The sequence below is a fragment of the Taudactylus pleione genome, unplaced genomic scaffold (genome assembly GCF_031769625.1).
Source record: "Taudactylus pleione unplaced genomic scaffold, aTauple2 ptg000015l, whole genome shotgun sequence".
Classification (NCBI taxonomy): Eukaryota; Metazoa; Chordata; class Amphibia; order Anura; family Myobatrachidae; genus Taudactylus; species Taudactylus pleione.
Window position 1 is genome coordinate 12,224,326 of NW_028284417.1, and position 18,212 is coordinate 12,242,537.

An 18,212-nucleotide genomic window follows, 5' to 3' on the forward strand; every position below is an offset into this window, starting at 1 on the left:
CCGGAAAGCAAGAAAAACATGGTGAACCTGTTGGGGAACAGTTGACGTCACCTTAGTGTATAGCCAGCTAGACACAGCATTTTAATGTCAGTGGTTAACTAGCTTAATACAGTCATTCCCAGGTTTATATCTGGAAATTCAATGCCTGGATATTAGGAACATATGCCATCTAAAAAAAATATTGCACAGCTGGGAAACATAATGCATATGAAAAAGAAAAACATGTCATTATCTGCTGTGAACACCACAGTACAAGGTGATTCTGCAACACAAGTCACATATGAACCCACCATGAGCAAGGCCAATCATGGATAAAGAAATGTAGCCATCTGTGATTCGTCTTTATTTTTTACTTTTGTAAAAATTATTTTTTATTTTTAAATGATGAAATTCTATTTAAATAATGTGCTATTAATTATTTTTTTTTTTACTTTATGCTGTATCAGTTCAGTCCTTACAGAAATACAGTATACTGATGAGAAATGAGGACTTTCTGACTGTATAACAAATAAGGTGACACAAACATGTACGTGTTTGACTTACACTTACCACCCTCCTGTTTTCAGAAGCTTGTCTCATAATGATTACATTTGTCGTATTGTACCCCTTTCCAATAATAACATTTAACAAGCATCTTATGTTGTTAGTATACCCAAGTGCTGCCCAGCTCATTAGTGATTTCGCTTTTGTGCATGTGATTTAGCATGGTGAGTGTCCTGCTGTTTTATTACACTGCCACAAGTTGTTTTACGTGTACACAGCCCACAACAAACTACAGTACTTGTGTCAGGTGTTACAAACACAGCCCCTATTGTTATTGTCCCTGGAGTTAATGAAAGGGTTACTGGTTAGAGAGATATTCATTGTTCGAGACTGTTTACTGTTGGCCTTGACAACAGATGCAACCGTACTAAACTCTGGTATAGGTCCTGCTTTCTTCTAATACTTTACTTTTTTGCATGAGGCAACTTTTTTAATGTTGTGTTGAATAAAAAGGTAGAAATGGACGAGAGACACTGGTGGATCGCAGGCAAAGTGCAACAGACGCTGCACAATGGAGAAGTGGACAGCTCGTCAGCGTTAGAAACTTTTGTTACACAAACTGACAATCTTCAGCTAATCAACAGGTTTCTCCAAGGTTAGTACATCTTACAGCGGGAATGATTTGTAGAGATGGTGATATGGTGATATTCATGTCACTGCAGGTAAAGGGTATAGAGAATATACTACATGACATCATATGCTATTATGTGACTGTTTGGTTGTATTATACCTGCAGAGAAGAACCACATTGTAGCTAAGCTGAGATATGTGTACTATGGAGCAGACCTATTTATGCTATAACTGGTTAAAAATATTCACTTTACTGATTGTTGATTTGTCTCTGAAAATGTACCCATTTTAAATATACTCCTGATGAGTTTTTGCAAAAAGCAAGAAGAACAATGTAATACAGATCTGCCAACTTGAACAGTTTTTATTTTGAGATGGTTGAAAGTAACTTTAGCCAAGAATAACCAGGAATCACTTAGTATCTCCCTACATTACATAGCGTGGCGTTCAAATCACGCTGACAAATGTCTACTATAGCACCGCTTTCTGCAAAGTTAATGTAGTGCTTAAAAGATAGACATTACAGAGACAAATGATACAAAGAGTGCACCACACAGTGTGAAATGCATTCGCTATTGTATGGTACTGTGTTATGATACTATTGCATCACCAGAATTAGCTTGTCATTATATCATAGCAGTTCCTTACTAGCACCAAGCTATATCAATATGATCAAATAAGCAGCTAAGAGGTGTATTCCATGTCCAAGCTCCATGTAGCCTATTATGCCACCAGTCCATATAGCCTCACAGGGCACTGTATAACCAGTATTCCTTAGATGCAACCAACAGTGCCTGATTAACAATGGGGTGGATGGGATTACAGCTCCGGGCCTCCACATAAAAATAAGCCCATCATCATGACAGTATGATGATGACCAGCTGCCAACAGTGCTGGATAACAACAGGGCAGTTGGGGAGCTTGCCCTGGCCCGCCAAATATAGGGGAGCCCCCACTTATGCCCCCCATGTTGGTGATGTAGCTATGTGAACTGGGATTTCCGTGTGGCATAAAGTGAACTGAGGGCACTGCACCACTACATTTGGGGTGCTGGGAGTATTTACATATACTTTCTAATAAAGCAGATCATATTGACAATTTAATTGGTAGGGCTCCTACAAGTTAGTTGCCCTGGGGCCCCCTAAAACCTTAACCTGGCCCGGTAACCAGGTAGCCAGTATGCACATATGTTTTCTTATGTGTACTTGGCAGACTCAAGGTTCCAGCATTACTCCATCTGTCTATGTCATCTCCCTCTGGTCTTGACTCACTTTATTAAAATGTAGATTGTAAATGAAGTTTAGGGACATAGAGGGCTTGACAGCAGTGGGTGAGATTATTACCTAATTCTTCTGTCATTTGTAGATACATTGTATCCTAGCCAACTGGTGTAACATTACTTTGAAGCCATGTCATAGTGAAATACATTTCTAATTGTATAGTTCAATGCAAATCAGTGCATCTTAGTGTATTGAAACATACACAGGTTATTTTTCAACTTCACAGAGATGAAAAGTGATGATTTTATTCATTCATATTAGCAAATTATCACAGATTTTTCCACTGTTTCCATAGTGGTGAAAAAACTGGTAATCACTCAAGGACTGATGCAGAATTAGAATAAGCCGGTTTATTTAGCATAAATTCACTCAGTCCAGAAACTAGGATTTTTGTCATCCAGAGCAAGGCAGTAATTTGGCACCCACCTCCAAAATAAAACAAAAAACGAAGAGGGCGTTCTTCTGTGCGCGCTTCCGAAAAGGGTGTGTGGTTTCGTGACACAGTAATGCCCTTTATTACATTATGCCACACAGTAATTCCCCTTACACATTATGCCACACAGTACTGCCCCTTACACATTATGCCACACAGTAAAAAAAAAAAAATTCAATACAGTCTGTCATACTTTTTTCTCTGATACTCAGACAGACAGACAGACAGACTCTGATGTATGTGACACTGCACTGGCTCCACTGCACATTTCTCTCTCAATGGAACTTTGCATTCCATTGGTCTAACCCAGCAGCCCAGCACTGCTCTGTGGCACTGGTGGTGGCTGTGAATGCTGTGAAAGTGGCTGCTGGCTGCACCTGCACTGTGGATCAGATCCGGTCTGTGTCAGGTGGTGGTGGGCCCTCTAAGACAGGGGGGCCTTGGGTGCTTGCCCCCTGTGCCCCCCTTAATCCAGCCCAGGTGTCGGCACAGCGGCTCCTCAAATCCGGCACTTGGGTTGACCCCTTAGTTGCGGCCCTGCTCAATCTCAGAAAAGTATCCGCATGAACTGACTGCCATATAGTATGTGACATTATCATTTATCTCAGGTATGGTCACTGCATTGGTAGCAGCTTAATAACCACAACTAATTTTACAAATATGAGAAATCTGTTCTGTGTCACAATTTTATTTTACCAGAAAGATGTCAAATGGTTTTATCAAGGAGATCTTGCAGAAAGTACTCCAGTAACTGTACATTATTCTCAGCACTTTGTATGCAATGTAACAGTAGGTAACTAACATAAAATAAATATGGGAATTTAATTATAAAATAGTGGTTTTTCAAAATCAGTAATTTGCGGAGATTTTATTGGAGATTTTTAACATACAAATTTTGTTAATGCAAAACCCAATGGGTATTGCCTTTATTTAAATGCCTGTTTTAAAAAAGCCAGTAAAAATTGCAGAAAATAAACAAATTAGAAAATTAGCTTTTTTCATAAATAAACTTCATGACTTGATACAGTTCAGAGTGGTTCTATAACTACTGCCATGCAAAGGAATCCTAGAACATGAGGAGGGAGGGGGATTACTACAATGTGTTTTCTAGTTCTATGTGTGGGCTTCAATCCGCCATATTAACTAAAACCAAAACCACAAGTAAAACTGCCAGATTCAAAATCACTGTCTTAAAATAAAAAGCCTAACCTTCGGAAACGGCCGTACTACTTTACTTTGTGACGGGATACGTTTAGGAAGCCGGCGGCCGCAATACTGCCCGCCAGCTTCCCAAATCCTCAATCCCGGCTAGGGTTAAATGACAGACGTCTAAAATCTAGACGCCTGTCATTTTCTCGATGCCGGGAGACAGGCGCCCGGCATCCCGATCGAAGGGATGCCGGGCACCACGAGCAGACAGCCGCGGGGGGGAGGGTTAGGTTTAGGGCACCCGGGGGGACTTAGGGTTAGGCACCCCCTCGGGAGGGTTAGGGTTAGGCTAGGGGGAGGGAGGCTTAGGCACCCCTGGGGGGGACTTAGGTTTAGGCAGCGGGGAAGGGGGGGTTAGAGTTAGACACTTAGAGGGGGGAGGTTAGGGTTAGGCACTTGGGGGAAGGTTAGGGTTAGGCACCCCTATGGAGGGTTGGGGTTAGGGGGGTTGGTTAGGTTAGTTTTTACTTACCTTAGGGACGATCAGGATTTCCAGAGCTGTCGGGCTTCCGCTGCCGGGCTCTGCTCTTTTGTCGGGCTGCCGCTGCTGGGAATCGAACTGCCGGCCATGCGGCAGCCGGGATTTCATACTGAATGCCTTTGTGACTCGTCCTTTAGGGAGGGGCCAAAACTAAGGTTTCCTATTATTAAATTAGTTATAAACCTGTTACCAGAAAGCCAGCAGCCAGCAGCCAGTCGGCACAGCCTCTCATTCATAAAAAAAAATGTATCAGTGGTCTTTGTATTGAAATAAAGGCAGAAAACCACATCACAGGACAATGTAAACAGCACTAAAGTTCAGTAGTGTTTAAACAACAAAAAAAATATTTTAGATATTTCTGTAATACAAATGTTTATTTTTATTCCATTCAGCTGACGGACATCAACTCCTCTTTTTTTTAATTGAAGATAATGACAAAGCAAATCCCACATCTTGGCAATTTCATGTCAAATCAGATCTCCAAAGTTTGGAAAATGTAACCTGGAAAACACCTTTCCCCACAGTGCTTTACTTTCTACGCTCAGAGGTAGGCATTAGCAATTGTTGTCACTTCTGTCATCTAAAAAGTAGACTGAATTATGTGTCCGTTAAATCCAAAATACAATGAAAAACCATATATAAAAATCTGTTATTTTATAAGTAGTATTTCTGATAATGTTAGCTAAGTTAAGAGCATATATAGCATACTTAGCGACTTTGTAGTGCTCTAGTTTGGGAAATCCTAGAGGGGAAGGTCGTAGGGGCAACTGTTGGAGGCGTGGCACTGTGAATCGTGCAATCACGGCCCTGCCCAACCAACATCACTACAGGAGTGGATGGGATGCATGAGGTTTGTCTACTCCCCTGGAAATTTTGGAGTCTCCTGGATATTCCAGGAGAATACGCAGTATGATTTATAGGATATGAATACAGACACTATTCTTAATCTATGTATTCTAGGCCATATAGTTATGTGACTATTGCTAACAATGTATTTTTTATTCAGACAAAGCATGATGTTGACGCTGCTCTAATGGAGAGAGAAATATTCTGTGGCGAGATAAAGGAAAACCCAGTGGAGAGTCTTAAATGTTTACTAAATGAACTGTGTATCCCAATTCTCCGTGCTCAGAAAGACTGGGGATCCTGCAGTCAGGAGAGTGTTGCTCATTTTCTCTCAGGTCTGGAAAAATATGTTGTAGCTATTGAAGAAGCAGCTACCTTAGCCAATATAGAAAAGCAGCACACAACCGTAAGTACAAATAGCAGCATAAAGTTATGTTTACTTCATTTTATAGTCTTTTGTTGTATTTACTGAAAATTAAAAGTGACAGGATCTTTCAGATGTGCAGTATACACAACTACACATTGTGTTTAAACAGAGCATGACATAAAGATCTGTCTATGTGAGTTTCTATACTGGCAATGTCTCTGTTACTGTATCATGGACCACCTTCACAGTACCAGTTCTTTGCTTGTAATTGCTGAATCATTTCTCAGGGGTCTATTTACCATACTTTGCAGTGTAGCCCTGAAAAATAGCATTCCTTATTAATGATATCTCAACAATGTAAGATGTGTTTCCAGAGCAATATAGGACCCGGCCCACAACTACACATATGCAGCCATCAAGTCATGCATGTGGCAACCGGAATAACTCCGATGTGCAGTCAGCTTGGGACGGATCCCTTTACAATGCACCTCTACATACCTGTCTCACATCATATAACATACTGTATTATTGAGCTTTTTAGAGAAATTCACTTGAAAACTGATATGTCTTTATTGGCCAAATAATGCTATTTAAGCCCCTCCAAGTGCATGATTATTCATTGGGAGGGGTGTACCAGAGGTTCTGCACTGTGTCCCGACATTTTTTCCTTAAGATAAAGATTTTCCTACATTTTCACCTGCTCAGTTGGCTGCACACAAAAAAACACGAAATTCTTCTTGCGAGTTTGCAATTTAATTGCAACCGAAATTCACAGAGTGAATTCGCTGCGAGAATGACTCGCAGCACTCAATTCACACCTAAGTATTGGGGGCTGCGACCTATGTACTTGGTGCAGCGAAACCAAAACACATGCATACATGCTATTACACTAATTAATATATATATATATATATATATATATATATATAGTGATAAAACTCACTGTGTATGATAATGGTGCTCCACCCAATCAGCTCCCAACTGTCATCTGTTTGAAAAATGACAGTTGGGAGCTGATTGGGTGGAGCACCATATATCATACACAGCGAGTTTTATCACTTGTTTTGAGTGATAAAACTCGTTGATAAATGAAGCCCATATAAGTTTATTTTTCTTTTACCGCCCTTATACTTGCATGGTGTTTACAGTTTTCTTATTTGGTACAGATTTTGAAGAGACCACAGAAAATCATTAGTCCTGACTTTCTACAACAGAGATCTGCCATTCTGGATTCAGAGATTGTCAGTGAAAATGAAGACTTGGTTTCTTCCTGGATAAAAACCATTGATCAAGTTTTGAAGGAAGCTGTGGATGAAAGGTAAGTTCTCTTTATATTAGACAAGGGGCAGCATTAATTCTCTGTAGCTATCTAAGAATACAGTTAAATGTTACAAGTCATTATGGTCCATTATATATTTTACCCAAATAACCTGAATCTCATTGTTTTTAGAGTTTTAGATATTACAACTACTCCCCTGACTGAGCTTGAACGTTGGCACCGAAGACAAAGAATCTTGGGATTGATTACTGAGCAATTAAGAGGAAAAGAGTGCAAGTCTGTCATTGGTATCCTGATTTATGCCAAATCCCGACTGCTGAAGAGATGGAAAGCTGTGGATATCAGGTAAGGCAGTGGTCCCAAACTCTGTCCTCATGGCACCCACACAGTCCTCTGAGGTAAGGGATTTTTGTTTATAATGGGCCACATAAAGTTCCATGAGATAGCTAAAAGAAAGACTACATATGCAATACAGAGACAGTTTCCGTGTATTTTTCAACAGTAATGGCAAGTAGCAGTGAGAAACGAGACTTCAACCAAGAGAGATTTGTGCCTATGAAGTTCAAATAATTACCATAATTAAGATCAGTATTTAACTGTTTTATATTATTGTATACTGCTTAGTATTACAGAGGCAACAAATGCTACCAAGGATCGTGTTAGGTACTTGGAAGCACTGTACCGTCATCTGGATGCTTTGGCCAAAGATAATGACCCATCGAACCTAATTACCACTATTCTACCAGGCTTCTTCAGTGGTATCCAACAAATGGAGAGCATGTCACGTTTCTTCTGGAAGACTGGGTATCTGGGACTTCTGCTCACTAAGGTAAGAGCAGCTCTATCACAATCTGGGTTTGTGCTTTAAAGTAGAGCTTTCACCCCCAAAGTAAAACCACATTGTAATTATTTATGTAGCTTCAACTTACTGATTATCTCAGCTTTGCCACAAGCAGGGGCGTAACTAGGTATTATAAACCCCCCATGTACCACCCAATGGTGAAAAATGTATATAACGCATGTAACTTTGACAAGGAAGATGGGCCCCCCTCAGGTCTGGGCCCCGTAGCAGCTGCACCCCTTGTACCTATGGTAGTTACGCCCATGGTCACAAGCATAGGTTTTTTTTCAGTTTATGTGACCAATGTGTTGCGTACATTCCAAAAGTGCTAGCCACAAGCAGCTTTAGATCTTTAAAGTCTTTACTGACCAGTTAGTAAAACATAATAGAGTTTCAGTAATGGCCTCTACAGGAGGTTATCAGTGAACAAATGAAACCAATAGAAGAGAGAGCAGAGAGTGTCAGGTCTGTCACGTTATTCACACTCTAACTTCATTTTCTAACGCTTAGTAAAATTACATGGAAAATGCATTATATTAAAATGTAATTAGGAAGGTGAAGTGTGTAAGGGGGTTCTGTAACACATCTTAATCAGGTCAAAGTGGGCTACAGTGATACTATTGCACATATAAATATGTCCATGCAAATTGTAGCATTAGACTTGTCATTACTGACTGTACACATTTTATAAACTGTCATGGATCTTCCTTCGCTTCATCCTGGTCAGCTCTTATTGATCATGATACTAGCTGCAGAGTGATGTACAAATGGCCTCTAATTCATCCAGTTATGTCAAAGTCAGTCTTCCTTTAAATTAGTTACTTTCTCACCATCTTCATATTGAAAATTAGACCTTTCCCTAATATCCAACCACATTACCATTCACTCTTCAACCTCTGTTTAGTGATGTTAAATTACCCTTATCTTCTGCTTTACTTTATTCCAAATATTAAGCTGTTTATTATCACACAGTTTCCAACATTCAATGATAGGAAATTGTTTCTGTATAACTCCAATGCTACACCTGTCATCCTCTTGGTTAACACTTCACAAAAACAGCTTAAAACCTGTTCTGTGTTTATAAGCCTTTGCACATGTGTGGCATCCCGGGTGTTGGTGTGGGCACAGATAAGTTAGGTTTAGATTGTACCTTATAGTTGATACGGCAGCTCCAGTGGATCTTCCTTCTTCTGTAGCAACAACTCCATGAGCATATCCACCTCAAGCTGCAGCAGAGAGGCTAGCCCCATACACACAGTACAATGACATAGCATGACAGCCTTGATCAATATAATAATCTAGTCCAGATGGTTACATTAAATTGACTCCAGTACTACTTAAGTTACCTGTGTTCAAGCATGGATATCCTTAAAACGTGGACTGTAATGGCGGAGTTTGGAAACCTCTGATCTAGTAGATTTATTAAAGGGGTTGTAAGAAGATGTGAGTCCAGGGGAGGTCACAAAGGAGAAATTAATGCTCACCATACAAATGATAGTCAATTCAACACAAATTAATTATGACAGATACAAAACAGTAGTTAGCAATGAGGTATAAAATAGTCAATAATCCTCTTTAATAGTTAAATAAGCTTCTTTCTTCTAACTTCTGTCGCACCTCTCTAGCTATAACTATATAAAAAAATGTTTTCCAATTACGAGAGTGAGAGAGAGAGAGAGAGAGAGAGAGAGAGAGAGATATCTCTTGCTGGTATTATAGTTACTCAATATTGCAATACACTTTTAGTAGGGACATCTCCCTTTATCAATTTAGCTCACACAGACTCCAAAGAGCTTTGCTGCGGTTCCCAGCACTGACACACTGCCTCTCCATATCTCTCATACACACTGCCAGCACTTTTGATGTGGTTCCCAGCACTTTATTTGCAGGAATTCAGTGACCCTGGCACTTGGCACCATCTCAGCGTCGTTACTTGCCCAGTTTTGACTCACAGACCTGCAGCACCTCACACCACTCTTCAGCTCTGCTTCTCTGCGTCTGCCTCACTGCCCTGCACCATACTTGCCTACCTTTAGGCTGCCTCCTCCTGCTGTGGGCGTAGTGATGCAATTGCGTCATTGTGGCCCGCACCCCACTAGACAATCCTGCGATTACTGGCACTGTAAAGTGGGGACGGGGCCATGATAATGCGATTCAACGCGAATTGCATCATCATCCATCTGTACCACCCACTTCACTCGGGAAGTGGATGGCAATAGCCGTGGTGGTGGACGGCTCAAGGAGACTTGCCCAATCTTCCGGAGAGGTCAGGAGCGACATACAATATTTGGGAGCATGTGCAAAGCTAGGGATGTAATTTTTATTCCGGGTGTGAGAATCTCGGCGACAGCATCCTGACGCTAAATATTGGGGTTAGGTGTTAGGCACTAGGGGGAGGGTTAGACACTAGGGGGAGGATAGGGTTAGGCTGCGGAGAGGGGTTAGGTTTAGGCTGTGGGGGGGCTAGGTTTAGGCTGCAGGGAGGGAGGGTTGGGTTTAGCATTAGGGTTAGGGTACTTACCGACAGGTGTTGGTATCCTAACTCTGTCGGGTTGCCAGCATCAGGATTCTGACTGCCGGGATCCTGAGCCGCGGCATCCTGTACCCAAACCCAAAACCACAAATGCCTCTGTTTGCCAGCTTGTCCCTTTTCTAGTGCTCTGTGGCTGCACATAGTGGCATTCTCTCACATTACAGTGTTCTTTGGCTCTATACTATAAAGCATATTCCATCCCCTTTAGAGAAGAGTAACATCTTCATGGCAAAAAGGTTTGGAGAAAAGTTATGCCAAAATAATATAAAACCAATGTGGAGCAGACTTTATTGCAATTTTGTTTGTACCAGGTATCAAACCAATTGGCTCAGAACTGCAGAACTTTCCTGAAAGACAGCATCAGAGCAGCAGGATCAGAAGACAGGCTCTGGGACATAATAAGACAACACCTTATAACAGATAAAGAAGAACATATTCTTGGTGCAGGGGAAGAAAAGATCCCTAAAAAAGAGAAATACAAAACAAAGATGTCAAAGAGCAACAGTACTTTTTATGAACGGTAAGTAGTGTAGGAGAAACTACCATCCAATGTAAAAACACAAGAACTTAAATGACTCACACATATCCTTGGCTAAAGTCACACCTAGTATTGGGATCTGCGCTATACTAAGTCATTAGTAAATGTGAGAAAGAAAAACTGGTGCGCTAATCACTCAGGTGTTGTCTAATATAGAGTCTTGCTGCTGACACCAGAGGGATACCTGCAAATCACCCTCAAAAAGGAACAAAAAAATACAAATAAGGTGTCTGCGCTAATCACTATATATAAAACATAGGCTGTGAAATTATAAATATATTATTATTTTATTGAAAACATATAAACATTACACATTGAATGAAAAAATAAATTAAATGTTACATTAATAATCTAAACACATACTGTTTCCAATATATCATAGGAAAAAAGATAGATGTTTTAAACTCTATGTAGAGCCTTGATGGTAATCAGCATATGTTGCTATTGGCAACCAGAATGATATCAATCTTTAAAGTAGGTGTAGTCACTCTGTTGAAACCTGACATAGGGTATAGTGACTTCCTAAATTAAGGAGCCGTGGATTTAACAAAAGTCTTGGTCTGGTGAATATAATAGCGGGGGGTCTCCAGACCAAAACCCGCAGTCCAGTATCTCACCTGTACCAGTGGACTCAAAGCTCCAAGGACTCCCAGACAAATAGAAACAAGTAGGTGTGATGTTGGTCCCTGTGACCAGCGCCACTCCGGCGGCTAACTGTGGGACTGTGTGTAGCTCCAATGACTGACAAGCAGGGAAGTCGTGGAGGATAGTGAGCCATTCGCTCCTCAGCGACTCCTGATCAGGACGCAAGGGGTGAAGGCTGGACAGTCTGCCTCTGTGTGGAATCCCCCTGTCCAGCGGAGGCAACAGATAGCAGAAATGATTGTCCGCACAAACAGGCTCATCAATGTCCGTCAGTGTGTCTCAGAAACACTGGTGGGTAATTAATATGCAGGTAATGCAAATCACCAAACAATGGTTCCGCAGATGGAATACAACAGTGTAGTATGGTCAAGAGTTGGAAAAGCAGTCCAGAGAACACCTTGACATGTTTCTCCCCTCTTGCAGGGTTTTTTTCAAAATGTGACACACATTCCTGTTATACACTATACCAAAGACTGTTGCGTGCAAAATAATATGCAGGACGGAATCCTTAGTGCATGCTTTTCTCTGGGTTGGGACCTCCTATGTTTATGGGTCCCATAGCAGTCACATGAATGGATATAGGTACAGATCTGTCCTTGACCTTACATTTTGTAGCAATGTAAATACAATTTGGTTACTGGAAAATTGTAAATCATGTGTTCTTGAATGCACAATAAGCCCAGTGCTGCTATAATTACTGTTTGCACACTGTTGGGCTATGCATAATATACTGTAGTAAGCACGTTTCACATAATTTCTTTGTTGTGTTTATCTGTGGAACTGAGAGGGAAAGACTATGAATATCAAGCTATGTAACTGTATAGTATCTTATGCATCCTTTAGTGACTGAACACATTATGTATGTATAGTGCAAAACCTTACATTGTTTCATGACTTTCTAGAGTAATATTATGCTAGGCCATAGCTCTAAAACCTGTAGTTTTGAGGCAGACCGTGGTTCTGCAGGTACTAGATGGTCAAAAGTTGTAGCCCATGTTGTAGCCACTATATTCTCAATACTGTATTTCCCATCAATGCAGAATACAAGCGTGCCTGGCAGTACACACCTGTTTTCAGGAGGAGTTACGTCATTTACGTGAATGGTTATTAGGAACACATGGACTTCAAAGATATCCATCTCTAAGTTCCATTTCTACTGCCGGTGGGAAATTGTCATCTGTTCAAACTATGAAAACTAATAAGGCTAATCTGAAGATGCCATCATCCATAACATCCAGCTCCGGTATTTATTCTTTCTCATTTCTCGGTATTGTAGTGACATTTCCATTTACAAAATGCAATTGTTTTTAGTGCTGGAAATGCTGCTAAGATATCTCTTCTATTTCTTTCTGTCAATTTTTTTTTTTTAATGTTGACCATGCCTTACCTTGTAATGTAACATAAGAGTGCTCTTTGATGTGTTCCTCTGTGAACCTCCAGTTATCTTTCTGCCTTGTGAGTGTGTGAATCTGAACATCTAATTATGACTCTACATTTACATAGAGCTGGTGTATTATAATAATGACAGACAGCGAATAAAGAGACAAAGGAAATCACACTAATTGCAAGACTAGAATGTGACAGGGAAAATGGTCAAGTTAGTGTGTGTGAATAAAACATGCCAAGTTAAATTCAGAGCTTGATCGCAATGATGTCATTGTTGTACTGGGAGAAACGCCTAAGTAATGGGACCTTGTTCTGGCAGTTAGCCTAGATGTAATGTACAGCATGTCAGCTGTATGTGCATCCTTGCAAGATTGTTTATGTTCCACGTATAGACAGGGCTTTTTTCTCTTTATACATCCCAGCGTATACAATAAAATCCTCTTCAATAGCTTATAAATATTTGTTAATCTTGTGACTCTTCAGTTCATTAAACTACATTTAATATCAGCAGTTGCAGAATAGTTCAGGAATTGAGATTCACACTATAATAATAATAATAATAATAATAATAATAATAATAATAGTAATAATAATACTACTAATAATGTAAAGCCATGTTACTAATTTGCTAATATGTAAATGTATTTATCTGTCACTTCAGTGTTCTTTAGAAAATTAATGTACTATAAGGAATTATACACCAGCTACCATACATTATACAGACCTTTGAAGTCAGATGGCCTACAGTCTCATGCTATTACACACCTCCTTCTTGACATCATATAAATATAATCTATATTAGGGAACAGCTTTCCATCATGGAGGTGTGGTACTCTGGAGTGGAGGGGGTATAATGGGTGTATTGAATACAATTTGGAAGTACCTGGTTCTTGGTTAGCTTCTCACCTGAGACACTCTCTTGCTGCACCACACCCTGGCAGAGAGGTAAGGACAGTACCCAGGACAGACGGAATCGGTATGACATACCGGCGGACCTAAGCCCTGTGGATGAAATACTGACGACGGAAGTCCGACAGATGAAGATCCCGACGGCACCTAGTAGGTATCCTAACCCTCCCCTCTCCCCTCCCTAACCCTCCCTTAGGGGCGCCTTACCCCAACCTCCCCCCCTAGTGCCTAACCCTAACCTCCCCTCATGGGTGCATAAACCTAACACCCCCTACCTGCTCCCTAAACCTAACCCTCCCGGGGGGGGTGCCTAACCCGAACCTCGCCAGGGGGTGTTGACTCTAACCCCCCCTTCCCCATGCCTAATCCTAACCCTCCAGGGAGGGGGGGGGTGCCTAACCCTAAGTCCCTAAACCTAACACACACCCCCCCCGAGGCTAACAGGTCCCGAAGCCCCGCTTATCTATGTACGGTGTGCCGGGCGTCAGGATTTCGGCATGGGGCTGATGATAGGCGTCGTGATTTAGATGCCTATCATTAGTCCCATGCCGGGATTTCACAGTCGAGAAGTCGGCGGTTGGCATTTCGACTACCGGCTTCCTGACTACATAGCGGACAGACACAAAGGAGATTCCGGTGGTATGTGAAAGAACTGTGGTATTTATTCTGCAACCAGGATGTCTGTAAAATCAGCGCAGCTCAACTATTCACGGATAATGATACTATATACAGTACATATGTAATAAAACTTGTAATAATATGCATAAACACACTTTAGTTCAATAGAGATAAATACTCCTAAGATACAAATAACAGATGCGTCCTAATGTATTAAAAATAAATGCAATATCTATCAGTCTCCAATAAACTATAGCACTAATAGCAAATAATATCACTTATTATTAACAGTGAGACTCACAGCGCACACTAACTCTGACAGGAAAGTAGATAGGTCACACATACTCAAAACATGAATAACAATAAACAGGGAGCTTACAGGTAACGGGGTTATAGCTCAGTTATTTTATAAAGACTTTGCAGCTGGTCAGTGCATGATGAGGCCTTTGTACATTGGCTAGCATAGAGATACAGTCCTCCTTCATCACAAAAGGGTTTCTTTCAGTAGCTAATTGTTTCCTATGATTTTTGAGTCTTACTAGTCAGTCACAGCAATAGAACTTGGTGCAAGTCTGACAACATATCTTGCAGGAGTATATAACGCTTTGTGTGTGATTAGCAGACACTGGGGCAGATGTATGAAGCTCTGGAAAGTGATAAAGTGCAGAGTGATAAATGACCAACCCCTCAGCTCTCAACTGTCATGTTACAGGCTGTGTTTGAAAATGACAGTTGGGAGCTGATTGGTTGGTCATTTTATCACTCTCCACTTTATCACTTCCCAGAGCTTCAGACATCTGCCCCACTGTATTTAACAGCTGGAACGTTCTCACCCAAATGATCTGTTTTCTCAGGGTCAGACTCTACCTCCAAATTCAGGTACAGCAGTGATGATGAGTGGAAGTCCTGATCTCTGAACCATGTTTATTTCTATTATCTCAGCTCTGCTTCCCACTGACACCCCAGTGGCTTTTCTGAAAGTCTCTGTCACACTAATCTTAAATTGTCTTTACTCTGCCCTGATGTCTCTGTGAGGTTCTAGTTTGTTGTGGGCCCGGGGTGGTAAAAGGAGCAGACACTGAAGCTGATTTAAAAATAAACGTGGAGTTTTTAAAGAGCGGCAAAACAAAAAGTCTGGGTATAGCACTAAAGTGCACTTGGGGAACTGTAGTGAAGCAATGGGAAAAAGTCCAGGTAGTGATAACAGAAAGTAGTCCAGTAATCCAGGTTTTGTGAGGCAGAAATGATTTGCAGGCTGAAGTGAATTTGCAAGCTGAATTGAATTTGCAGGGAGAAGGCAAGTGGAGGCAGGGTGCAGGGTAACAGCTGATGCAGGTACTCAGGCAAGGGAGAGGCAATGGAGGAGGCAGGAGAATCCAGGGGGCTGGAACAGGCAGGGAGAAGCAGGCTAGGCAATGATCCCAACAGACAGGTGAAAACACAGGAACTCTCTCACTGAGAAACGCGTTGCACTGGCAATGAAAAGAAGCTCTGCACTCCCTTAAATCCCTAGTGCCAGACTGTGACTGGCCAGAGAGAGCATGTGACACACCAGGATAGGGCGACTAGGTCACATGACAGGAGGCAAGATGGCGGCGCCCATGCCAGAGTGGAATGGAAGCACCACCAGGCCTAACCAGACCAGAGTGACAGTGCCCACACAGGACTATGCGCAGCCAAAGCACCCCATCAGAAACCAGTGCCACCACCAGACGCCCCTCGCCATAGCTTCCTCACAGGTAATACCTGCCGGCCGGCATGCCGAGAACCCCTGGTCGTGACAGTCTCCACCTCACAAGATGGCTGCCACAGCAGTTCTAATCCTCACACTTTCCTTAGACCATCTGCCACTCACCTACTGCCACTTCTCTTCTATCAACTGTCTCCAGCTGACTGATGACTGGCTCCCCACTCTGCTGGTGCATCATCCAGTTTCTCTGCTTGGCATGAACAGAAAAATGCAATGCTGTGCGGCAGCCGAATTACCTCAAATATTGGGGATATTACAGAAGTACCCATATAATACTTTTCTGAGCATGGGCATATTTCACTAGGGTGTCAGTACCTTTTGTATTTGTTTTCAGGTCAGTGATGTATTTGTACCTCACATTTAAACTGTGTGTGACCAGGTGTATGTGTTTTTTCATGAGATGAGCACAACTCAATTCCTTGCATGCTGTCCTTTAGTGCATTAAGGGCCTGATTCAGTTTAGTATGTAAAACCCAATGGTTTACATACCAATCCAATTGTTTGGGATCCGCACATGCGCAGCACACTTTCTGCTTGTGTGTAGAACAAGTCCTGCACTCTCACTCGCAGATCCCCAAGCTGCAGAATTATTGGCATGCTGCAGTGTTTGGGGGGGTAAGGGGTGTACATGGTCTGTGTTCCCGAAATGAGGGCTTGACGCCCTGTTTTCCGGGAGTGCAGAGGCCAGGGTCTGCAATGGTGGATGCAGATGTTCTGGTCTCGCAAGCTGCCAGCCTGAGTAAACTGAAGCTTACTCAGACTGGCTGGTGCTGCCGCCATGGCAACCGAAGGTCGCGCAAGTGATCCGATGCAGCATCTATGAACACTGCACTCGGTCGCATTTGCTGTCAGGAGACATTTGCTTCCTATAGATATTTCCTGCAGCTGCTTTATCGTGCCCACAGCTGAATTAAGTCCTGAGAGCAGAACTTCATTATCTTTAATCCTCCTGCCACTGTCTGGCTTCACCAAACAAATATGAGTCTCATTACGTAGCGTTTAAAACAAAAAAGTACCTTAAATGGCACTTAACACTTTAACATTTGCAAAACAGCTGGGATGATAGGTTTGTCATTCATTCTAAACAATACACAAATGAAAAAAAACATTCACAGTGCTAAATTACATTAAAGCCAATCATTGACCACCAAGACCAATCTATTTTTTATTACTTTTTATGGCATTTGATGCATTACAGTGTTCAAGCTCCATACTATTTAATGTTTTAATGCTTTGCCAAATAATACCTTAGATCAACAGCATGATTACCAAAGCAACAGTGTGGCTATAACAGATGATGACACAATTATGTATCACTTGGAAGCACTGAGGGTCAAGCTGAAGCAAACATTGGACATAATGGATAAGCTGCAAGAGGTAAAGAGTCAAATAATTTATTTTTTACCAAAAGTGGTTGCTGGTTATGATGATGGATGTTGTGATAGTGAGACTTTATATGATCAGTTTTTCCTTACATGTTGTTCTTAAGTTATCAAAATAATATCAATAACTTATGATGTTTTGGTGCCCTTTATGTGTGAAAAGTGACATATCACTTTCTACTGATCATAAGCTTGTTGTCCTTTTCTCCAAGTGTGAACCGGGACATTGCCAAATATGTGCGCAGAAAGTTATACACAATGTTTAATGTTCTTTTTATTAAACAGCAAAGTGGGCAGCTTGTTTTAAGGGTAGTTGCCTGTTTGTTGATGGTGCTTATGGCTATAACACTGTGGTTCTGTTTTCCCTTATGCAGGAAACCCAGCAATTTAGCTCTATAGTGAGACGTTACAAGTGATGTTGACATGGAATCAGATGAAATTGTATCAGATATTTTAAGTTTTTAAGATCACTATTTTTTGTTATGACATTTCATAGTCTTATTGTATTGTGATAATTATTTTACTGAACGCCTTAATAGGGTTATCTATCTTAGGACAACTCATATCATCCATATCATTAGTTAACTTAGGTGCCACATTCA

General features: G+C 41.3%; 1 protein-coding gene across 1 annotated transcript in view; it reads left to right on the forward strand.

Annotated features, from left to right (window-relative positions):
• The first annotated feature begins 1,002 nt into the window (after positions 1-1,002).
• The window catches only part of LOC148542122 (dynein axonemal heavy chain 5-like), a 356,598-nt gene continuing 339,388 nt past the window's right edge, over positions 1,003-18,212 (forward strand). The window contains exons 1-9 of the mRNA XM_088471686.1: positions 1,003-1,138; positions 4,909-5,063; positions 5,523-5,768; positions 6,896-7,047; positions 7,180-7,353; positions 7,633-7,837; positions 10,694-10,902; positions 12,606-12,808; positions 17,481-17,605. Coding sequence (XP_088327812.1) covers positions 1,003-1,138; positions 4,909-5,063; positions 5,523-5,768; positions 6,896-7,047; positions 7,180-7,353; positions 7,633-7,837; positions 10,694-10,902; positions 12,606-12,808; positions 17,481-17,605 — 1,605 coding nt within the window. The remainder of the gene's footprint in view (positions 1,139-4,908; positions 5,064-5,522; positions 5,769-6,895; positions 7,048-7,179; positions 7,354-7,632; positions 7,838-10,693; positions 10,903-12,605; positions 12,809-17,480; positions 17,606-18,212) is intronic.